The 24,289-nt window shown below is 37.8% G+C and overlaps 1 protein-coding gene across 1 annotated transcript in view; it reads right to left on the minus strand.

Moving 5' to 3' along the window:
• The window catches only part of LOC121897583 (cytosolic carboxypeptidase 4), a 168,968-nt gene that overhangs the window by 74,511 nt on the left and 70,168 nt on the right, over positions 1-24,289 (minus strand). The window contains exons 11-16 of the mRNA XM_042412155.1: positions 17,550-17,751; positions 15,391-15,481; positions 13,290-13,556; positions 3,306-3,389; positions 3,044-3,133; positions 2,505-2,653 (exon numbers count right to left, since the gene is read on the minus strand). Of these exons, the coding sequence (XP_042268089.1) occupies positions 2,505-2,653; positions 3,044-3,133; positions 3,306-3,389; positions 13,290-13,556; positions 15,391-15,481; positions 17,550-17,751 (883 nt within the window). The remainder of the gene's footprint in view (positions 1-2,504; positions 2,654-3,043; positions 3,134-3,305; positions 3,390-13,289; positions 13,557-15,390; positions 15,482-17,549; positions 17,752-24,289) is intronic.

Consider the following 24,289-nt stretch of genomic DNA (forward strand, 5'->3'; position numbering starts at 1 on the left):
AGGTCTGTAGTTTTACCTGCAGCAGTGTGTGTTCTCTCTGGTCTGATCAGAAATTTATTCATTATTTATTTCTAAAAGGAGAAGTGTATAGCAAGGACTAATGCCACATAACACAGTATTTGTAAGCTAGTTTGCAATGCCTGTCCCTAGATGGGCTTTTATACAAATGCACAAAACTCAACAAAAATACACACAAAACAACACAAACAATAATACAATAACATGGCCATAAAAGTCAATGACAAGCTCAAAATCATATATGACTGCATGTCAGATCACTAAAAACTGATTCAACTTGAGTTTTAAAGGATTCCGTAGTTTCACATATGGATCCACCTGACAGAAAAAGACATCTGTCCTAAGAGAGATTTACGTCAGAGTTCCCCACAGTAATACCCCAAGCTACTGAGCCAGAAACCCTGAGAGGCTCAAACCATGTAGCGTTTAAAGAGCCTGCCTATACAGGCATTTGTGGATGAGTTTAGTATTAGTAAAATTAAAAAAGCATAACATATTTAGTTTCTTGAGAAAATGGCAGTGATGATATCTTATCGGCTTCCTGTCCCATGATTACATATCATCATCAGAGGCATGATTGCATTTTTTACAAAAAAAGGCTGTATTTCTTTCATTACTGACTTTTACATGACTTTTAAAGCATGATAATACAAAATGCACCCATGAGTTTCATACTGCTTTGTCAAATAGATTTTAAACATAGTTTGATGTAGGCTTAAAGGTATACTATGCAGGATTTTCCTAAAAAAAAACAATGTATAGACTCATTCAAAAGTAATCCCATTCAATCATCACTTATGACCCGCCAGAAGTGTGTGGCAGTGTATGTATCTGCTAAGACCCTGCCCCCTGCCTGTATTTTCTTATTGTGTTATTATTTTGCTGTGTTCGGGATATCTCTGGGCGTCAGTCTTTAGGCAGCAGGTGTGAAGCCCCCAGCCAATAACATCACACAGGGTGTGAGGTTGGGACTAGGCGACTAGGGTACATCGCTGTCTCTGTCTCTCTCCTCTGCTCCGCTCTGCTTTCTGTTCCAGTGTCATGGATGTATAAAGAGCTGTATGTCTGTGTCTGCTTGACCGAGGGCAGGGCTGAGCTACACACATGCAGAGCAGAGAGGCCATAGTGGACAGGAAGAAGCTATGCATTCACACAAAATCCAGCAAGTGGCACCTTCCCGTCGGGTTGTGCAGAGGTGAGCGGAGGTGTGAGCATGTTTATTTGTGCTTTAGGACATAACTGCTGTGAAAGTCTCAGAAAATAACCTTTTATTTCTCTGATTCACAATCTTATTAACTCACTCTCACTTGATTCACTCTCTAGCTCGCCCGACCACCGCTGCTCTCTCTCTCTCTTTCTCTCTCTCTCTCTCTCTCTCTGAGCCAGGGAGGAAGGGCCAACTTTGAATGCTGTGTGTTTACAAACACCAAGGGATAAATCCTGCATAGTATACCTTTAAGTGGACTGGTTTTGTGTGTATTATCTACATGACAAACCCTATTCAATCACTTATTTACCTGGCAACCAATACCATGAATTGATTCCAGCTGCTTTCTCTGACAAAAGAGCTGTATATTGTTTTTTGGTATGTTTAGCTAATGATATTTGGCACAACTAGCTTATTACTCCTTGCAAAGTGTCCCGTCATTCCTGCCTCTATCCATGGCTTACAGGGACAAATTATGGTTTTTGCTCATGTTACTATACTGACTCCCAGTTTATCCTTCTATGACCGATATCTACATTCTCATGATACCCTTAAGGTGCACACAAATACAGTGCTGTAAATTCAGTTTACACGACATCCAACAACCCATATTAATCAGCTTTAACAGGACAATGTATCTTCGCAGGGGAAAAAATTTTTACCTTTCTAATACTTGTGTAGTTGGCATGCATGTGGGTACATACACTCTAAACTCACAAAGACACACAAAATTCACAACATAAGGACCCTTGCAACTACACTGATGCACTGACCCCTGGCTAGGGAAACTGTTTTTGGGTACATGAAGTGAAATCTCTCTGGTGGGGAAAGAGTTGGAGCTGGATGTGACCAGTACCAGCTAGATACAGTTAGACACAGCAAAGGTTCTTGACATAACACAGACCCTGGAACCAAAGTTGTGGGTTTTTCCTTTTCTGTTTACATGCTTTGAACTGGTATGTATGTATAATTGGATTGCACCAATGATATAGTTCTAGTAGGTGAATATTAGAATATGTTTAAATTTAGTTTGAACATGTTACTACAGGGCAAACTCAAGCCCTGGGTGTGTATAGTCTGGGCTTATCTTAATATGTTTCATATAAATGTGAAAAACAAATATCTGCCGACATCATTGAATCCCATATAATGTATTAATTGCATTGTTTAAATGATAAAAAAATGACTTTGAATGAGGTATACAAAATTTGCAACAGCTGTCATTAATGTTTACTTTAAAAAAAAAAACACGCACACACACATACACAACCGCTCTCACCATAGTTGAACTGGCTGTTGCTCTTCTCACAGTTGATGACATTAAAACGGTAGGGGACGTCAGCCACCATGTTACTGACTTCAAAGTAAAACCACTGGGTGTGCTGGGAACAGTTAGCATCTGCATTCAATATAAGGTCATATTCATATCTACAGAAGAAAAGAGAATTTATTTTCTCAGTTAGGATATAATGTAACAAACAATGATTTTAATCACAGTAATGTTAGTAGTTTGTGTTTTCCTTTGTTATTGTACTCTTGAAACATCCAGCCTCATACACATCATGTGTAGGCACTATCCCATAATCTATAATGACTGTATCCCAGTTTCTTTGAAAACAGAAAAGCTGACTATCACTGCATACTTCAAAAGTTTCATTTAATTTAATTCATGAGTGTTTACAACACAAAATATTATTTTTGAAGTAATAATATTACATGAGATTCTCCTCAACGTCATTGACCTTATGCCCTTTGTGTGGTTGTGTGTGTGTGTGTGTGTGTATTTCTCTGTGTGTGTATTTCTGTGTGTGTCCATACCTGCGGACCTGAATAGCCTTCCTCAGGTTCCCGCTTTCAAACTTAGAGAAAAACCTAAGGGAATCTGGCCTATCAGATGGATCCTGTGGACTAACAAACAAACAGACAAAGAGATAGAGAGGTGGCATATTATAACCACACATTGAAATACAATTTTCACATGCTATTCAATCTGAATAAAAATTTAACATAAATGTAAACTCCATCTTGTAAAATAGCTTAATAAATGTTATGTTTGTGTATCCATGTGTTGTTTACCTACCTGCTGTCTTCCAGGTCAAAGACTACCTGGTTGATGATGTCATCAGTATTTAGGAAACGCTGGACATCTTCAAACACTTTCTTCCTAATAAAGACAGTCATATACATTGATAAAGTATTAAGATAAAGAATTAACCTTAAAACCCTTTTTAAATACCTTGTTGTGACATTTAAACCAGCTGGAGAGGGCAGAGTGAGGTTTTGTAGGAGTACAGGGAGGTGCAGAAGTTTCAATAAGAAAAAAGAAAGCATGAAAGAATGAAGGTAGGTAGGCCTAAGCACTTAAACTGCTCTTCAGCAGAGCCGCAAATAACACTGAACATCACCACTGTGAAACAAAGGGCCAAAAACATTACAAGCATTCAACATGTTACTCTAATAAAAGTATAGGACATATTCGGGCCTTGTCTGTAATTTCATGGGATAAACAACCTCAAATCAAATTGAGGAAGTGAGTGTATTCTACAGAGACATGGCTTGACCTCCGAACTGACCTCTTTGCCAAGTGGGGTGTGACAACATGACGCTGACCAAAGTTAAACACTGTGACAAAATGGAGATTGAAGAGATCTTCTGAAAGGAAACTGGTGACCAGCAACTAAATTATGGCCTGAACTAAAAGCATGAATGACCTTTGGGGTCATCACCCCCCGCCCTCAACAGGCATTGATTTATCCCCAAACACAGGAACCTTAGAAACAGCTGTAAAACCTGATATATATTCAGACTGTTTTTCTCCAATTGACCTTCCTGTACTAACTTAAATGATTTCTTCATCTAAACCATCAACCTGTCTCTTAGACCCCATCCCAACTAGGCTACTTAAGGAAGTCTTACCCTTAGTTAGCACTTCTTTACTAGATATGATCCATCTGTCTTTAGTAACGGGCTATGTACCACAGTCCTTTAAAGTAGCTGTTATTAAACCTCTTTTCTTAAGAAGTCTACTCTTGATTCAGGCATTTTAGCCAACTATATACCTATATCTAATCTTCCCTTTCTCTCTAAGATCCTTGAGAAGGAAGTCACTAATCAGTTGTGTGACTTTCTACATAACAGCTGTTTATTTGAGGATTTTCAATCAGGATTTAGAGTGCATCATAGCACAGAGACAGAACTGGTGAAAGTTAAAAATGATCTCCTAATTGCACTGGACAAAGGATTTCTCCCTGTACTTGTATTGTTAGATCTTAGTGCCGCATTTGACACCATTGACCATCACATCCTATTACAGCAACTGGAACATTTAATTGGCATTAAAGGAACTGTATTAAGCTGGTTTAAGTCCTATTTATCGGATCGATTTCAATTTGTACACATTAACGATGAAAACGCCATGCCAAGCAAAAGTTAGACATGGAATCCCACAAGGTTCTATGCTTGGACCAATAGTATTCACCTTATATATGCTTCCTTTAGGTTATATTATTCAGAAACACTCCATAAATTTTCATCGCTATGCAGATGATACCCAATTATATTTATCAATGAAGCCAGATGAAACCAATCAGCTAAAGAGCATGCCTTAAGGATATAAAGACCTGGATGACCTGCAATTGTCTGCTACTAAACTCAGACAAAACAAGTTATTGTGCTTGGCCCAAAACACCTTAGAAACACATTATCTAATGATATAGCTACCAGTGGTGTAACAGAATGTAGTTGATCTATGATCCACACAGATCGCCCCCCCCCACGGTTCGGCACGCATGTGAACTGCGGATTAACTGTCAAATTTAATGTATCATTGGAGACCAAGTAAACAAACTGCTGTAAGTACAAGTCATGGACAGACAGCGTATCACTAAAAGGGATTTTGAAGTGCAATGACCAACCCAGCATCTAACAGGTCTGTAGTGACATCTGCAGATATGTTTACACGCTTTTTCATGTGCTGCAGATGAGCAGTTAATTAGCTATCTAGCTGCTAACTGACATTAGCGGTGTACTTTTCCCCGGTGAATGTTTGTTTGGTGGCTCATTCAACAAGCTAAGCTGCAGGACAAGACGTGTGTTCATATTTGTAAGTTATCATCAAGTTTTGATGAAGTTTCGTTCACTACTATGCTTAAGGGAGGAAGGTATCATGCCTCCCAATGCAATTCAATTTAACAATTGAGGTTTGAATATTTTATATATTTTAAGATTTTAATTAAACATTGGACATCTTGTTGTTTTCTTTTAAGTCCATGAGCAAAAGTAATGATCCAATCCATGACTCAAATCCGTGATACGATCTGAACCGTGAGTTTAGTGATCCTTTGCATCCCTAATAGCTACTCCAGATAGCATTGCCCTGGCCTCCAGCACCACCATAAGGAATCTGGGAGTTATCTTTGGTCAGGATATGTCCTTCAACTCCCACATTTCTTCACTTATGTAATATTGCAAAAATCAGGCACATCCTGTCTCAAGAAGATGCAGAAAAACTAATATATGCATTTGTTATTTCTAGGCTGGATATTTGCAATTCCTTATTATCAGGCTGCACTAACAAGTCTCTAAAGACTCTCCAGCTGGTCCAGAATGCAGCTGAACATGTACTGACAAAAACTACAAAAAGGAGAGAATTTAAAATCCTTCTCACCTACAAAGCCCTTAATGGTCAGGCACCATCATATCTTAAAGAGCTTGTAGTACGCTATTACCCCACTAGAACACTGTGCTCCCAGAGTGCAGGCTTACTTGTGGTTCCTAGAGTCTCCAAAAGTACAATGGGAGGCAGAGCCTTCAACTATCAGGCTCCTCTCCTGTGTAACCATCTTCCAGATTCTCCCTGGGGGGCAGACACCCTCTCTATGTTTAAGAGTAGGCTTAAAACTTTCCTCTTTTGATAAAGCTTATAGTTAGGGCCAGCCAGGCTCGGCTTGCCCTTAGTTATGCTACCATAGGCCTAGAATGCCAGGGGACTTCACGTGATGCACTGAGCTCCTCTCATCTCCTCCTCCTCTCCATCTGTATGCATTCATGTACAATTAATGCATGTTTCTACCTTGACTTCTTCCCTGGAGTTTTTGTGCTTCCTCGTCTCACAGGAAACTCCAGAGCCTGAGTGATGATAGCGTGGTCCTGCCTTGACACCTTCTCCAGCTATTATTGCTATTATTGTTACTAGTCATCTCTATTATTATTGTTGTTGTTATTGTAATTTATATTATATATAATAATATATAATACATATATAATACATATATAATCATATTATGTAACTGATCATTATGTAAATCCTGTAATGTTGTTGGTTATAAAAATGATAAAGAATTGTTTAACTTTGATAACTATGCTATAATATATTGGGGAGATATTAATTTTTGATTTTATTATCAATATTGCCCTCTATTGAAAGGTTAGGACTTCATATTGAATTTCAAGTGTTAAGAGTTAAGATTAAAGATTAAACTTGTGTATCACTACTAGAATGTTAATGTTTGGTATATTGCTAGAAGGATTAACTTATGAAATGATTGTATAATGCTGAACTGTTTTTCTGTTACTGTTAAAAATTTAATTCCCCATTGTGGAAAAAGAATTTACCATCTCAAATCAAAGGCAGCCACACCGTAAAAGTACCCCAGAGCAAAGACATTGAATATTCATCAGAAATTTGTTGCAAAAAAGTTTAAAATGCACCTAAAACTGTGTCCGTTTTATCCAAACTTATAAAGACAACCTGAGAGGGATTTCCCTTTGAGCTGATCTCCAGAAACTCATGAGCACTCATGAGCACAGAAACTCAAGACACAATTCCTATTAACACTTATTTCTTTCCTATTAAGAATTTTTTGTTTTTCGACAAAGTATGAGCATATGTTAATCTTTTACCAAAACAAGTTCAGTTTGTTTTTGTTTATTTGTAACATTAAGTCTCGTGTTCCCACAAATAGTATTTGCTTTTGAAGTCACGTCAACTCATATGGAGTTAGTTACTTACAGAATAAAGATTTGAGTGTAGTCAGATTAAACTTTATTCAGCATTAAACTAATATTACAAGAAGCCAGCAAAAGCCTGAATCCTCAACTCAACTGATACGTTGCTTTGAAGAAGACAGAGATACTTAAACTGGATCTCAGCCCGCTTGCTGAAAGCAGCACAGCCCAAACTTGCAGTATAGCCGACAGAGACTCTCTGATGGCAGCCTGGAACAAGGCTTAACCCCTCTTCACCAGTGGTTCAACACTGCTGCCTCCACAAAGACTTGCCCACAGCCCACAGCTCAATATGGGCTGTGCAACTACTAAACCTCGTTGGTGACTATACACCACTGCTAACAATGGCTCAACCCAAACAACGCCAGACCTGCTGAGACAACATCAACTATGACAAACTTGTCAACAGCAGGTCATAACATGGCTTTGCGATCAAGAGTTGATGTCGACTAATGTTAAAATTAAAAAGATAATTTCTTTAGAGAAGTTGTGTTAGCTCTCACGTTAGCCTCGAGTCACACACTTTGAGACACTATTTCTAAGCAATTTCCTTTATTATTTTATATTTTATGATCATTTAAAGGCCCTATTATTCTTTTTATTTACTATCTTCGTTATCATGTATTAAACAAGTGTTAACAAGAGATAAAAACACAAATTTTTAGAAATCTGGTCTGTGTCAGTGTTATTATAAATTGCATTATTATTACTGATAATGCACCACTACACTGAAAATATTGTACTTTGTATTCCACTACATTTACTACTACTACATACATTGATTTTAAAAACCTGTAATGAGCACATAAAATGAAAACATTGTTATACAGTAAAATTAAACAATTAGTTACTCACCTCCATCCAACATTAAAATGATGTTTACATGTTCATACATCAGTAATATTAATTCAATATATAATAACACTGACAGAGACCAGTCTGCCGCATAATGAGTACTTTTACTTTTGTTATGTAAAGTACATTTTTCTGATAATACTTTGTGTACTTTCATTTAAGTCTGTGTACGCATGTACATGGTTTCCTTTTTGATATTGGCAGAGAGATGAAAGGAAATTTGGAGAGAGGAAGGGGTTAACATGCAATAAATGTCTGCAGCCAGAATCAAACCAGGGATGTAAAACCCTTAATAACCACCAAGGCACCCCAAGTAACATAATGAAAGGAATGTTAATGGTTGGCTGCTTGGATAGTGCAAAACTGCACCAAAAATCTGAACAACAACAACAACAAGGCCTCCCAAATAGTTTGTGCCTTCCAAAGTGCATACTGTGTGACTGCTTCAAAAATAAGCCATATAACTATTCTCTTATGGTTAGGACAAATACTGCAACAAGAAACGGATATTTAGTGATAGAAGGAAATGGGAAATGAACAGCAGTCTGCCATGTCAAAGTCACATGTTTTACTGATCCTTCCATCCACCCCATCACCTCTCTGAGAGAGTTCATAGTTCTCACAACAACATGACAGTACTTCTGCCTTTGCTTCTGACACACTGTAATCAGCTGTAATTCACAAGACAACTAAAGCACTGTACTTGTCAAGTAAACTTACACAGGTCATTTAAGACATTTGAAAATATGACAAATGCTATCATTTTTCTTGTTACGGCAGTCTTCTAAACAAGAACAAATCAGTAGGTTGTAATATGCAGGTCTGAAATATGAATTGTCCTTTAATTGATGAAAAGAAAATACATTTAATTAACCACTAGCCTCATGAACATGATGTTGACAAAACTCAAAGGCATGATTAAGCTACTCATTTGATTTCATAAACTGACAACTGCTTAACAATATCAGCCCTCAAAGAGCAGTGCAATAGCCACTTTCTGTCCTCTGGGATTCAGTGTTTACCCTCTGCATTTCCATAGCACAACTTATTAACAAATACAGCATTAACATCAATCTGACCAGTTTAAATGTGATGTTACCATCTTTTTGAACAAAAGACTGCTTAGCTCCATGATGAGCAGCCTGTTCTGTAAGTACTTTGGAAAAGTATTTTACAAAACCAAAGTAGTCCCAGAGCAGACAGAGGCAGAGTCAACTGGATGAGAACATTTGGGTTTGAAATGAGACAGAGCTTAAAAGGTCCCTTGCATTAGGCCTAATCTTATTCTACACCCGAGACAATTTACTCACAAAGCAGCCCTAACAAAAATGGCATTAACATTAGTTCTGTTAAGGGACTGCCGACTCAAAAAATGTTCTCTTTTTAGAGGAGCACCAATATACTGGCAACATAATAAGATTAAGTTCAGAGGGAAATTGCATCTTTAACATTTTTAAATGTCAGCGTCTGTTGGCCTCTTGAAAGTGCTGAGAAAATGTCTCAGACAAGCGACGTTGAAAAGTGCCGTACGTACCGCACACACACGAATACACACACACATTTGTCTACATACACACATATATTTGTCACCACATAGATGCAGATTTAAAATACACATGCATACACATAACCACACACATTTCAGAGGGTGAAATAAAAACGAAAATAAACAAAGTAAATGAAAGTTCAGTAAATGTTCATAATGATAATGGTGGTAATTTGCTCTGACATTCTGTCAGGACGACACATTCTCAGCATTTCTCACTTCCCCCAGGTGCCTTGCTCTTCTGCATCCTTCTACCAACAATCATGTTTTCCCACCAGTCCCAGTCACCTGACTCCCACAACATTCCCCTGCCAGAAATACTTACTAGAGCACCAAATGTGGATTAATCCACGGCTGAAAATAGTCCCCAACAAATGCACTATTTCCTCCTGTCTGAGTTTATTCAAGCTTTCTGTTTTCAATTATTCCTCATAATATCCTCGATTTGAAATACCATGGCCATAAGCTTCTCCTAAAGACATGTTTGTACAGTGCAAGAGAAGCATGTTTGTTTTGCCATCTCATCAGCAAAATCTGACATTATCAAATTAATGCAAACAGAAATGTCTAGCCTCGTTGTTATTTTTCTGCCATGTTTCTTACACAGACAGAAGGTAAAACTCACAGAAAGTAAGGCAGTAACAGCATATTCTAAGTCAAACTTCTAACTATGTCCTACTAGCAATGAAAGTGTAGCTGTAGTATCAGCCTAGTTTGACACATATTAGCCAAGGCAGCCACATGTTTCTTTACCTATTGCACTTTATCTACAGTAAGTTGCATGATGAATGTTGCTGAAATGACAAATGTCCAAAATGGAAAGAATTTCATGACATTCAGCCTATTATATTCTGATATACCTTGTGTCTATGGGGAAATATAGGCCTGGTGCACATTCATCCCTTGGGGACCATGAATACTCATGGAAATCTATTTATTCATTTCAAAATCTTTGTCAAGTAGAAAATATGATGTAGCAGTAGTGCTACAGCAAAGAAAGGTCAGGAGGTCATAGAAATCAGTTTCTAGTGAGAATAAATATCCAAGCAAATTAGAAAGAATGTGGCCAACGGCTGTCAGGATGACCTTGCTCTGGAAAGTGATGGACATACTGACATCTGTTTACTATGGTTGGGACATCATCATTGTTGAAGTGCTTTAAGATGAAATGCCAAGAGGAGCTTCATCTTGAATTTGACTGTTTTTGTTGTCTGCATGTTTATTCACCATAAACAGCCACTGGACGTGCTCCTGAACTAATAGTACAAGCATCTGCTATAGTTCCACTCTGACGAATATTATCCTCTCACCGGGGAAATCTATTCTTGACAGGGTGGAAAGCCTCAAGAACAACATCTAAACTATCATGTTTACATGGGCACTTGGGTGAAATCTGAGCAAAATGATAAAATCTGTGCAATTTCTAATGAATTCAGGTTAAGGTGTAATGTGATGATGATGCAATGTTGATGTATAATCTTTTCTTGTTTACAACAACCTGCTGGTACTTAGGGACTGAAATGCACAAGTTGAAGTTGACTCTGGTGCCAGAAAAAAAACAGTGGTACTCACTATCAGCAGCAATCAGCATAGAAATGGAGAGGGCCTCATTGAAATGCAAAGAACAGTGTGGAGAGTTTTAGACACTGGTTTAAACAAACATTTCTCTCTGCTCACAGCTCAGCCTGTCTCCTCTTCTCTCTGTCATCATCATTCCATTCAGTTTGACTTATACACAAAGCACATTTCCTCTTACATGCATCAGGTGTGATTATTACCTGTTGTAAACATGTAAGTTCAAATGAATATACCATTTAAACATGTATCAGAGCAATCTAGTGTTTAATCACCTATTTCATCTAAAGTTTATGTGATCTCATTACTGTCAGAAAGCTGTACAGCTCTCAGTGCTGCCATGTATGATTACAAAAAGACATATAACACACTCAAGAAAGACAAGCGGGGTAAAAGAAGGAATGTGAATAAAAAAGAGCGAAGACAGAAAAAATGAGAGTAGAAATAAAGAAAGAAATAAACTCACAGAGACCAATTTCAAGAAGACACAGCTACAGAATAAGGCTATCATGGCTGTCACATCTGCTGAAGACGGGGAAAATGGTGTAATAAAAGAATAGATGAGGAAATAATGGAATGTGACAGGGAGACTGAGAAAGACTGCAGGTGTGTGGGAAGACAGTAATGAGTGGGAAGAAAATAGAAAAAATGAAGGTGGTTGGATAATAGAAGAGCAGGAGAGTAAAAGAAGAAAAGAGTGTGTGGAGGGAGAGATCAGATGTGAGGATGACAGGGAGACTGATCCTCGGCTCTGTGTAGATGCAGGCTCAGTGGATTGCTGCTGGTTTGCCAGTGACAACATCCTTGCTGGGCTTCTCCTCCCACGGAGGGGCACAGTAAGTCACCCAAAAACCAAACCAGTGCATGCCAAGAATAACATCAAATGCTTCTTCTCTGAGTAAAAAAAAGTATTCCCTTGTGTCCAATCAAATACACTCTACTTGACCATGACACAGTATCTACCTACTTTGCACATTTATGCCAGCAAACACCTTTTTCCAGCCACAGGTCACCATCCACAGACCACTGACTGTACATGGCACAGATTGTTGATTTGGACTTTAATTTTCTTTCTATTTTGCTAAACCATGTTGTATTTGTTAGGCTCTTTTTTTTTCCTTTTTCTTTTCTTAAATGGAGGTCCCTCAGCTTCCTGACCACTCCTGTCAATCTGGTTTTTATGCTGTTACATGTGTGAAAATAAAAACATCTAAATTATAGCAGCCACCATCTTTTACATCCAGTCACCTACAAATCATATAAGATATTTTGCATTATGTTATGTTCACTGACAGTGTTCAGTACCACCCCACCAGCAGTTGCCATTATTTTGCCTGATTTTAACTCCAGTAAATGGTTTTAGTTGTTAACTTAAAGCCAGTGTCAGGTACCAAGCACATATTGGGTATTGAAAAATGTTGGCAGGAACATTTTGCACATATTTTTGAAAAGAAAATTCTAAATTCTAAATAAAACATAATCCAGCATTAAGTTCCCTCAAACATATATTAATGCAATTAAGTTGCATAAGTACTTAATTTATAAGAAATAAGATCGCTAACCATTTAACAAAGTATTTTATCATACAGAGTTTCATAAATCTATCCTTCAGAAAGGCCAGATAAAAAATGTTCTTTTTTTCTGAGTGTGCCAGAAGATCTGTTTCCAGAGACTTGGTGCACGAAAACAACGCAGATACATTTTAAACAATATGAATATTGATTCAGCTGCAATTTAATATTGAGTCAGAACAGCAACAACAAATGACATATAAACATACAGTACTGTTGGTAGTGATACAATAGATTCTTAGATATTCTTCTTAGATTAGTTGCGAGCTGTTTCATGATACTGCTGCACATTTTTAAGATGACATGTAGTGTAAAGATTTCAGGGAGCTCAGAGTCTGAGATTTCTTACAGAGCTACCTGGCAGTAGAAGCCTCTTCCCATGTCCTCTAACATGAAAGAGCTGTTCAATTGACCTTTCTTAAACCCATCTATATGTTCATGTTATATGAACTACATTAGTCCTACACAGCCATCAGGTACATTGTAAGATGTTGTAATGAGCATGGAGTACCTCTGTATGTTGGGTCTGCGTGGAGCCATGGATTCATGTCCTGGTGGTGGGAGGTGACCCCAGAAATCAGGGAAAGCCAGGATGCTGAACCCTGGAATAGATTTGGTTTTAGTGGCTGCAGCATGATACATCTTGGGTTCGTGGTGGGGGACACAGGCTCCATGTCTCTCCAGTAACCTGTCTATCATGGTATGACAGTGAGATTCTTCTGCTGCCTCCTCATCATCATCCTGCTCTTCCTCTGTCTGACCTGGGCTGGCTTCTCCCCTAGGAGCAAAATCCAATAAAGGCACAGACTACTGAGATCAAGAATGAAAGGAAAACATCAAGCTTCATAGAAAGAAAGGTGAAACTGTTGAAGGTGTTGAAACAGAGGACGGGCTATGTTATATTGATCCAGTGATATGCTGTATGAGGAGGGGTCAGACTCCTAACATCAGAAAACAAGCAGAGGTCATGCTGAAGTATAGTGTGACATTACTGCACAAAATATGGAAGGATGAAGACAAGCAGCTGTGTTTGTTGTGTGAGATAAACATATAACAGCACTACAATAGTGGAAAGTAACATCTACTCAAGTATTGTATTTAAGTACAATTTTTTATTTTTAGTATTTCTATCAACTTTATACCTCTACTCCACCACATTTTAGACAGAAATATTGTACTTTCTACTCCACTACATTTATTTGACAGCTTTAGTTACTTTTCAGACTAAAATTTTATATGAAATAACATAACGATGAGTTTATAAATCATACTGCATTGTTAAGCAGTGGTTCCCACTTTTTATGACTTGTGGCCCCTTTCAAAAAATCAGTGGATTTGTGTCTCCTTGTCACGTCTCAGATGTCTATGAGTTGTCTGCAGTTCCACCAAAGAGACATTTCCCCTCTAAATTTCCCCTTGAAAGAGAAAAAATTCTCCAATATTTCACAAAAATGTAAAGATTAAAGAAAAGTTTTGAAAATTGATTTAAATTTATGTAGCAGAACAGCAGAACAGTTTTTTTCTTCTTTCCTACCAATCTATCATCTCAAGACCTCAGATTTATCTTGTGACCCTTACAAAGCAGTTCAAACTAGCTTCACATCGATCAGCTACAGCAATGAAACGCTGCTTATGCATCAGCTTATCTGTAGCAATAATGTACTGTGTTAAATTTATTTAATATATCAGTCACAGTCCCATTTTCTGCAAAACAAGTACTTAACTTCAATACTTTAAGTAAATTTAGCTGCTAATACTGTGGTAGGTACTAAGTAGGATTTTCATGCAGGACTTTTACTTGTAATGAAGTATTTTTACATTGTGGTATTGATACTTTTACTTAAGTAGAGGATATGATCACTTATTCCACCACTGCAGCACTATAACCCACTGACTGCCAGGTGACTCCAGGATGAAGGACACACCACACAAGAGGTTTCCTCACAGGGCTCACCTCTGCAGACTTGGACTTAAAGACTGAAACACAGTGCTCCACTTTTCTTTATCCATATATTTGCCATGTTGTGTAACTCTTGTGTGTGTGAGATTTGTGTCCGACTGTCAAAATATGTTATCAACACAGATGTTTCATTATAAACTATACAATAGTTAATAAAACAGCGTACTGCAAGGACAACGTAACATAACGTTTTTCAAGTTATGTGCCTAATAATGTTGTCCTCAGTTGTGTTGACTCAGTTATTCAGCATGTAATCCTCTGTTTCAAATTAATTTCAAATAAACGTATCTATGCTAAAACAATACATTTGAAATAATAAATGGAGTGTTATGGTCAATGAAAGTGAAGAGGTCAGTGGCAAAATATCAGTCAGCTAGATATGTTCATCATAGCCCATCACAGGTGTTGAGGTTTTACACTTAAGTCAAGACTAATTTAGTCAACCAACTTTATATACTTTATATTTTATGTTCCCTTGGTATTTCATTAAGTAAAGATAAATTATAAAATAACCTCTTCTTGAAGCTAGGAAATGACTGAGGTCACTTTTATTGATGAATTCTTTCACATCATTTCTTTTGTGCAGTCAGATTACATTTCCTGTCATTATCACTAGAAACACATGCAGAGAAACTAGTGACTTTCAGCCTACCTTGCCTCTCTACCCTTGCTCCTAAACCCAGGACTGGTGCTGAGGATGCTGCTGTGACTGTGGAAGTCTCTGGCTTCTAACGGGACAGCATCTGGAAGACAAAAGATAATAGGCGGAAAAGGAAGAAAATGACCATGATGTGGTTCTTAAATCAGGGAAGACCTGTGCAGCAATGGAGGATGGATGATGAAACTAATGGTCATGGATTTTTTATTCAATATGTAGAGGTTCTTCTGTATAAGTTGACATGTAGGTGGAATTAGTGAAAAGTGAAAGCATTTCCAAATCTTCCACATAAAACAATTTACAGTATATACATGCTTTCAAGTTAAATGAAATTAGGACTGGTCTGGAAAATATGCATGAATATTATTACACGTATGTTAGCTATGGTAAGCAGCAGGCTGCAGAGTTTGCTATAATGAGTAGTAGTGTAAATTTATGATTTAATGGTTTGTTAGGATGAGATAGATTGCTGCAGAGAGTGTGACCAACGTCCAATCAGCAATGTCCATCACTCATTAATAATCATTTTTCAGAGAGGGGTCATCATTATTCTGTTACCACAGAAAATTCACAATTTATGCTTCAGTATTTTGTATTAAAATGTGTTGTGTGTTGTAACTGTCACCACTAAAAGTAACGTTTTAGTATCTGAAAAGATTTACATTTGTGTGAATGTATGGGATGCATTCCCAACTGTGAGAATACACTGAATTAATATTCCATTTCTGTATGAATATATTTTGCATGCATAAAAAAATATATGTATATAATTTTAATACAGATGTTATTTGTTCTTAGACTGTCAGGATTAAAATTCCAATTGTTTGTCTTGGTTAAGTGTAAACAACTGTAAGAAAAAATCTATTAATGCAGATTTAAAGGGGACCTCTCATGCTTTTACTTGTCTTCAATTATATATATAATATTACAATATCAGATGTTCATATTAAACATGGAAAAAACATATAAGAAGTCCCTGTGAGCAAAAAGCACTGGCTTCAGACTGCTCTGAACACTCCGTTTCCAGTGTTTTTTTCTACTCTCAGCCTGAGCTGACATCAGCTTGTGACGGATTTCTTTATATGATCATCTGTTCACTGCTCCACTAATATTATGGCATTTTTCCATTGTATCGGGGGTAGTCACGCCGAGCCATGACTCCATTACCCAGCAGGACAAAGTAAAATTAGTTGTTTACCTGTTGGAGGTGTGCTAGTCATCTACAGCTCTTCATCAAACATCATCATCACTGTGGCTGTCTCTGCTTGTACTACTCCTCCCTGCATTATTTCTAACTGAACAAAGAGCTACAAATATCTACATGCCTCATTGTTTCCACTCGTTTTTAGCGCCGCTAACAAAGCTCCATTAATTCAGTGAGGAACGTTTTTAATTTCCTGTAAATTCTTCACAATAAAAGTTTCCTGTTATTTAGTCATTATTTAGTCAAGCTTTTAATTTGAAGCAGTAAAGCAGGAAATGTTGAGTTTGCATCGGCGGTAACATAACATGACTCTGATACAGCTGCCCCTCAGCAGGCTTCTTGAAAGCTGGCCAATTGGAACAGAGTGGGCCCATCGGAAGGCCGGCCTTAAGGAGACAGGAGCTAAAACTGCCTGTTAGCATTAGAGGCTGAACTGAGGGGCTGCATAAAGGGCCAGTATAAGATAAATCAGCCGTTTTTTGAACCGTGAATCATACACAGCTACTCTAGTGGAGTCCAAAAATAAAAATATAGAGCTGAAAATTAGCGTAATAGTCCCCTTTAAATACAACAGTGAATTATGGAGCAATGGTACCATGTAATTCATCAACAGGTTTTTTGACTGCAGAAACTATTAAAACACATTTAATAAAATATTAAGATTGTATCTTTTTACAAATGGAGTAGCTGAATGCAGACCTTGTTTTGCTCTTTAAAGGGGCGATTCTGATGGACAAAACTATTCAACTCACCTTTATTTGTGATTAAGAGATGTATGTTTGTTGGATTGATTGCTTCACTTTCTTATGCTTTTTTGTACTACAGTAAGTTATCATGTTGTTTTTGTCTCAGCGTTAGTCATTAGCAAGTCTTATTGCTTATTATAGTATGGATGTTATGTGCATTACATAAATACATTTGACATGGTTTGGTTTGACCTGGCTCTGACCTGGTGTGTGTCTCTCTGTGGACGTTTCTGTCTCTGAGTGAGACTCAGAAGAAGAATTGGACGACTCACTCCTCGCAGTACTCTTCCTCCTGTCCCTCCTGGATGAGTGAGGAGGCAAACTGCTGAGCAGCACAGTGTCCTCATCTGATGAGGATGATGATGATGTCGAACTGTCCTCTGGCTCTGAACTCAAATTCAGTTCCTGGGAGACAAAGACATTGCCTTACAGTCACATGATTTGCTCAAAGGCCAAAATGTCTTCAACGTATGCCAAAAAACCAGTTTCACACTTCACGCTTCATTTAGTCGATTTTGGACAAATATTTGAATAATAATAACAGATGTTTCATCATGTCATAAGAGGCAACACGTAAACCAACCTTCATCCCTACAGACATCAGCTCCACACACAGAACACAAAATACTAAACGGCATGTATTTGTTGGATAAGTTATAAGATATTAATCATTCTTATATATTTATTTTTTCTTGTCTTAGTGAGATTTTTGCCGGGAAAGAATTAGAGAACTACACATAGAAAGTGTTTATGGATTGTATCTAAATAAAAACTGTGGTTAAAAAGTAGCTGTAAAATTTGTGCAGTTAAACTGCATGACAACATCTTCAATATGGTTTTAAACCAGAATTAAAGCTGGAGTGTGGGACTTCTGTCTCCCCCTTCTGGCAGTGAAAGTAATTACAAAAACACTGTCAACATCTGTCTATGTCACAGGCTCTGCCATAGCCTACTCTGTTGCGGCTGTAAAACGGTGGATAGATTGTTTTACAATGCACATGCTCTGCCCGTAGAGCATGTGCAGTACGCATTCATCCGGCCAGCGTGGGAATGTCAAAACCGACACCAGATTAAAAACTCTGTATACTGTGAAATATAGAGAGATTTATCTGGTGGGGATAGGCTTAATCAGCATTGTGTGAACTCATTTGGCAAGGGTTCCATAATACTAAAATTCAATCAGCTTTCTGTTTAGCAGTATGTTTGTTGACTTCCCAGGAAAACGGAATGATTACTTTTAACAGTTTTAATATGAACGACATCAAACAGTCACAATAAAAATCACTGAAAAAAATCATCTACAATAAACAGAGACATTTCTAAATCAGTGCATGTGTCTTTTAATGGAAATTAAAATATGACTCTACTAGTGCACAAAGATAATATAACTGAAACAAGAATAGCAGCTTTAATGACTGTTTATATACAGTCTATGTAGCTGATATCTGACTTTCACTCTCTAAAGATAACAAGGCAACACAGTGGGCTTGTCTACAGCCTGCGTGATCATCTGTTCTCTGTTGGACTGTTGTTGTGACGGCAGATTCACAAATCTCAGCAACTAACTTGGAGAGTAAAATGTTATCAAAACTGACAGGAACGATGGCCAAAGCTAGAAAAATAAGACCCAGGTGGGAAAAAAAGAAACATTTTTCCTTCAATGAGCTGCGAACCTGTCTAAAAGTGTTGTCTTAGAGTCCTGTGTTTATAGGCTTTTACCATTGTGGAATAAAGAGTTTGTTTAAGTTTTTACATTTTCCTGTTTGAAAAAAATCCTAACTTAATCAGAAAACACTCTGAGGGAAGTGAAAACATGCAGCACTTTTTAAAAGGGAAAGCTTCTGTCTTCAAACTAATAACACAGAGTAGTGCACACTGGCAGTGTCTTTCAAAGACAAACTCCTAGAGGACAGAGGAGGACAATATTATATTGCTTTATAGTTTTTTATTGGCATTGGAGAATTATGCCATATATTTTAATGTACACATTCTGCAGGTACTGCAGATGTTTCAGGACTGTATCAGGGGTGTGGAGGAGACAGTGGCATGGTCTCAGCTGAGTCCATTCTTCTTCTGATGAAAAAAATAACTTAAATAAAATAATAAATTAATAAATAACCTTAATAAAAAAATGTTAATACCTACATTTCATTATTACAGCAAGTTTGTGCAGTAAAGAGTGGTTTGCTGAATCTGACTTGAAACATTTGCATGAACAAACCTGATGGGAAAAAAAGAAAGGTTTAGGATATGAATGCAACGTCAAAACTAAACTATTGTGTATGCTGCATTATTATTTACTGCTTTTTATTTACCTTGCCATCTCCTGCAGGGATCATGTTGTCCTATTATCAGAAAATGTGTCTCCTGAGAGGTATGTTTTTGGCTTTATTGCAGCCTCTGTTATTTTACAGCACAATTCATTATCTGTGCTTTGGTTTCCAGCCAGGGGCACAAACATGTTTCACTCATGACAGAAACAATATCAGTTGTCAGCTAAATGAACTGCAGCAAATTTAGGTTTCTGCAAAACACTGATAGGTTTAATTTTCATCATGCATTAAGATATAAACTAACAAGTCTTCTCTGTGGGAGAAGATCACATGGTGTGTTTGATTAAGGGAACATGCCTCCTGCTATAATATTCAGTCACTGTATAACAGAGAACATCTCAGGATAAAAACCTTTCATCTGAGCTGCTTTAATCCTCATAATATATTCTAACATATTAGCATGAACATGCTACCTATTAGTCAAATATTCGCATATTTATCATGAGTCAAGTCAGATGGTATCCTGTGTTTTATGACATGAAACATTATCATGAACTGAGATACTCATTCATTATCTCCCATCTATCTCTGACAAAGTCTATTTCTGTCTCTATTTCTCAGACCCAACCTCCTCTCCTTCCTTTCTCTGTAACACACATGATTTTTTTTCTCATATTCAGGGCTGATATTTGGAGAACTCAAGACAGGCCTGTCACAATATGTCTACAGTACACCTTCAGTGTGTTTATTCATGTATTTATTCACACCAATAAAATGCATTCACTGTAGAAAAACATGGCCACCTGTGATGTCGCCTACACATTCCTGAATCTTTGATTAACCACATACCACTGTCTTTGTCAGTTATTGGAACCAGAAAATACAAATTATGAAAAATGGGTACAAAGCCTGGGTGAGACTGGGATGCAGCAATCATGTTGCAACTACAGCTCACATTAGGCTTAGTCATGTGTCAGTCATGCAGACACACCTGAAGCCATATTTTCTTTAAGCCCTATTCAATGAACAATGATTCTGAAACTCACCAAAAAGACAAATGAAATGAATGACTTACTCCATAATATCTCTTGGTAAACTGTGATAAACTGCAACATTACAACGTTACTTCATGCAGCTGTCTTAATGAGGTATCGAATACTTACACCTTTCTCTATGGTGGCCCCTAACAAAGCAGATACAAGGGCGAAAGAGCAAACATTAAGGGAAACACAATCCAAATAAAGAAATGCTACAAAAACCAAAACACATACAAAAAGGGAAAACACATACATCAAGAAAAATACTACAAGGCGTCTACTGGGCGTGTTCTGGACTGCTAGAGGGAGTGATGGGATCAATTTGAATAAGCAGCAGCAAGTATAAAGATGCTGTTGTCATGTTGTGTGTTAAGGATTCACTGCAACAAGTCTGCTAAAACAACTTCCTGTGTCTAAACGACAGCAACCTTTCAACATAAGATCACACTGCATTAAATCAGACACCACCACATCTCCCTTTCTTTGACAACATGCAATTGACATAAATATTCATTTCTCATGCAGATGCAAAAAATGTTTTTGACTGAATTTTTGTCTACTGGTGTCCAGGTTGTGCGGTGAAGCTGAACAGGGGGGTCCGGTGGCATGTTCCACTGCAAAAAATTTTTAAATGGTGCAATTTGATGCATTCTGGTCATGATTTTTATCCCTGGCAAAGGCAATAGTTTGTGCATGAAAGGTATAAAATAAACCATTTTACCTTCAAAAAGTATGCTATTTCTCTCCTTACTGAACTTACTGAGTCTTATTTCTCTCATACTGAACAAAAAAGTTGTAGGCCTACTTATTTTAACTATTCAACTATATTTTAGAATAAAAACAATTCAGCTATCTGTACTTGTTATCTTCATCAACTTTAAAGACAACCAGAATCTACATCAGTCTATTAAAGAAAAAACTTGTCACTTTCATATTAACATATGTTATATTGATTGTTGATATGCACACTGACTCTTATTCCGACTGCACACTACAATCACAATCGCTACTCTTATCGGTTCAATTTGATTAATAAATAATTGCTTTTTAAAAAATATATCATTTTAAAAAAGAATTTATTTATATTTTAAATATAACTAAATGTTTCTAGAGCCCCAACAGTAATGTTTACAACAGCAAAGTCACTATATACACTCAATAATGTAAATAATTAAAATGTCAATAACATAAATAATATTTCTGACATCAAAATACTGAGTAAAGTTTAGAGAGAATGAAGAACATTGATCATTGATCCTGGCAGACAGAGGAGGGGCTGGTCTGTCTCAGCCACTAGGTCAGTTTACAAGAATCTGCCAAATTTTAAGACAAACTAAGATAAACAGTTAGACAGCTTTTGTTTTAGCTTGTTCATAAGAATTCGCTATTAGCCGAGCTAGCGCGCTGTTGTGTAAAACATAGCGGTGATGGATGAGAGACTGCAGCCAGAGCAGATTGAATTATTTTTTGTACTTTTGTACATGTTTATGCTTGTTGAACAGGTGTATTGATAAAGTATTGGCTTTTTACTTGCAAAGGTTGTATTGCACTTTCAGTAACAGGCGTTGCTCCGTGTGTGTGTGTGTGTATGGAGGAGCTCAGCTCCAACACAGAGAGCAGAGGAGAGACTGCAATGTGATAATAAATTACAAAAACACATTACAAAGTACCGATAAAAGAACTGGTAAAGTTGGAGCTTATCAATACTACAGTCTTTAATAATTCAGCCCTGGGGTCCGTTTAATACTGAGTTTCAGTATCCATCCCTACAGGGAAGTAAGTGCACATTAAATAAACTTGCCATACCTTTGATTATTTTGGAGAAAACAGACATATAAATCAATGCATATACAACTGTGGGGAGCTGGAACAAGCATTAATGTCTGGAACAACAGCATCTCTTTCCCTTGCTGTTTAATCATATACAAAGTGAAAAATGGAAATGCCGTTGCAGAGTAAAATCTTTTTTGCATTAGCAGTAAAAATAAACAGACTTCGACTGAACAAATAATTCACTTTTGACGGAAATCTGTCTGTAGACGGAGGTCTTGCACCAATGATCTGTCTCAAAAAACATGTTAAACTCAACATAAAGCATTCCTAGACATTTCATCTTCAACATTACTTAACCTCACAGATAGAACACGGATAGATTCTTTTTTTTTAAATTCTACTATAGTTCCCCTACACACAAGTCCAGTCTTTTAGATGTAATTAAAACTCTGCCAAACCTAGTCCTGATGGGGACAAGTGAAAAGCTTTTTGAAGTCTGTAGTGTTGGAGACTCGTGAAAATCTGGAGTAAGCAATGGCATCTCGTCTTGCTGAGCTGGTGTGCAGGGTGTCTCTGTATGAGATGTAGTCTCTGACAATGGTTGGCATCTGTTTCGCCTGATGGAAACTTTTGGACTGTCCACAAAATATAAACAAGGTGTGGAGTGAGTTGACACCACTGTGCCTGGAGTCTTAGCATCTGTGACCCACACTGGCTGTCCTGGTGTCCTTTAACCACCTCTCCCTTTCTTGAATGGCAACAACGGCTCTGTCAGGAAGGTCTGGTGTGAGCAGCAAGGGATGCTAGGGTATTGGCGTTCGTAGTCTCCGTCCCATAAGAAGTTGAGCAGCCATTAGACAATGGGGTAGCTCTATAGGCTAACAAAGCAAAGTATGGATTCTGAGCTTTCTTTAACAGCCGTTTCACAGTCTGGATGTGGCGCTGTGCCTCTCCAATGCTTTGAGCAAACCTGGGGCTACTGGTGATGTTTTTGAACCCATAGGCTGCTGCAAAGTCCACAATGCAAAGTTGATTTGAAAACTGTGGTCCATTATCACTGTAGAAAAGTTTGGGGATGCCGTGAGAAGATGGATTGGCGATCACATCGTCTTGTCGGAGTTAGTTTTGCAATCTCCACAAATCTAGAGTAGTAGTCCACTATTTGTAGGTAGTTGCTGTTGTTCTGCCACAATCTATCTGGAAGCTCACTAGATATTAGTGACTCCACAGGATTAGTACACTCTTTGATGCATGTTTTGCAGTTTCTCACTAGTTCATTTAATTGGCTACCCAGACCAGGCCACCATACTTTTTCCCTGGCTTATGCTCTGCAACTTGTCATCCCTTGATGTCCCTCATGTTATGCATCTAGGACAGCACATAGCTGTAGGAATGATTAGCCCAGAGCCTCTGAGCAGAAATCCATCATGCACAGTGAGTACAGGTCTTTCTGGCTAGTAGGCTTTCACTGGCCCAGTGAGTTGGCTATGGTCAGGCCAACCTCTTAAGCAAATTGAGGTGACCTCTGCACAATAATGACATCTTTGAGCTGTTTCTCTGTCGTGTGAGGTATGTTGAACTGGCAGGTAGGCTGTTTACTATCTCATCTACATCATAGACTGGAATAAATAATGGACATAGCCACCCTGATGCCACCCGTTGGTTTTTGGACTCCCGTTCTGAAGACTTGAGTTTGCATTTTGACCGTCGCAATCTTAGATTTTTGGAGCCAGAAGTGACCATAGTTGAACAACAGTGTGAAGATGACCCTAACGCTAGCTGCTAGCTGCTAGCTGCTAGCTGGCATTCTCCTACCGGCCCAAGCACATCAGGTGCAAAGCAATTCGTTTTGTAACATTT

The sequence above is a fragment of the Thunnus maccoyii genome, chromosome 5 (genome assembly GCF_910596095.1).
Source record: "Thunnus maccoyii chromosome 5, fThuMac1.1, whole genome shotgun sequence".
Classification (NCBI taxonomy): Eukaryota; Metazoa; Chordata; class Actinopteri; order Scombriformes; family Scombridae; genus Thunnus; species Thunnus maccoyii.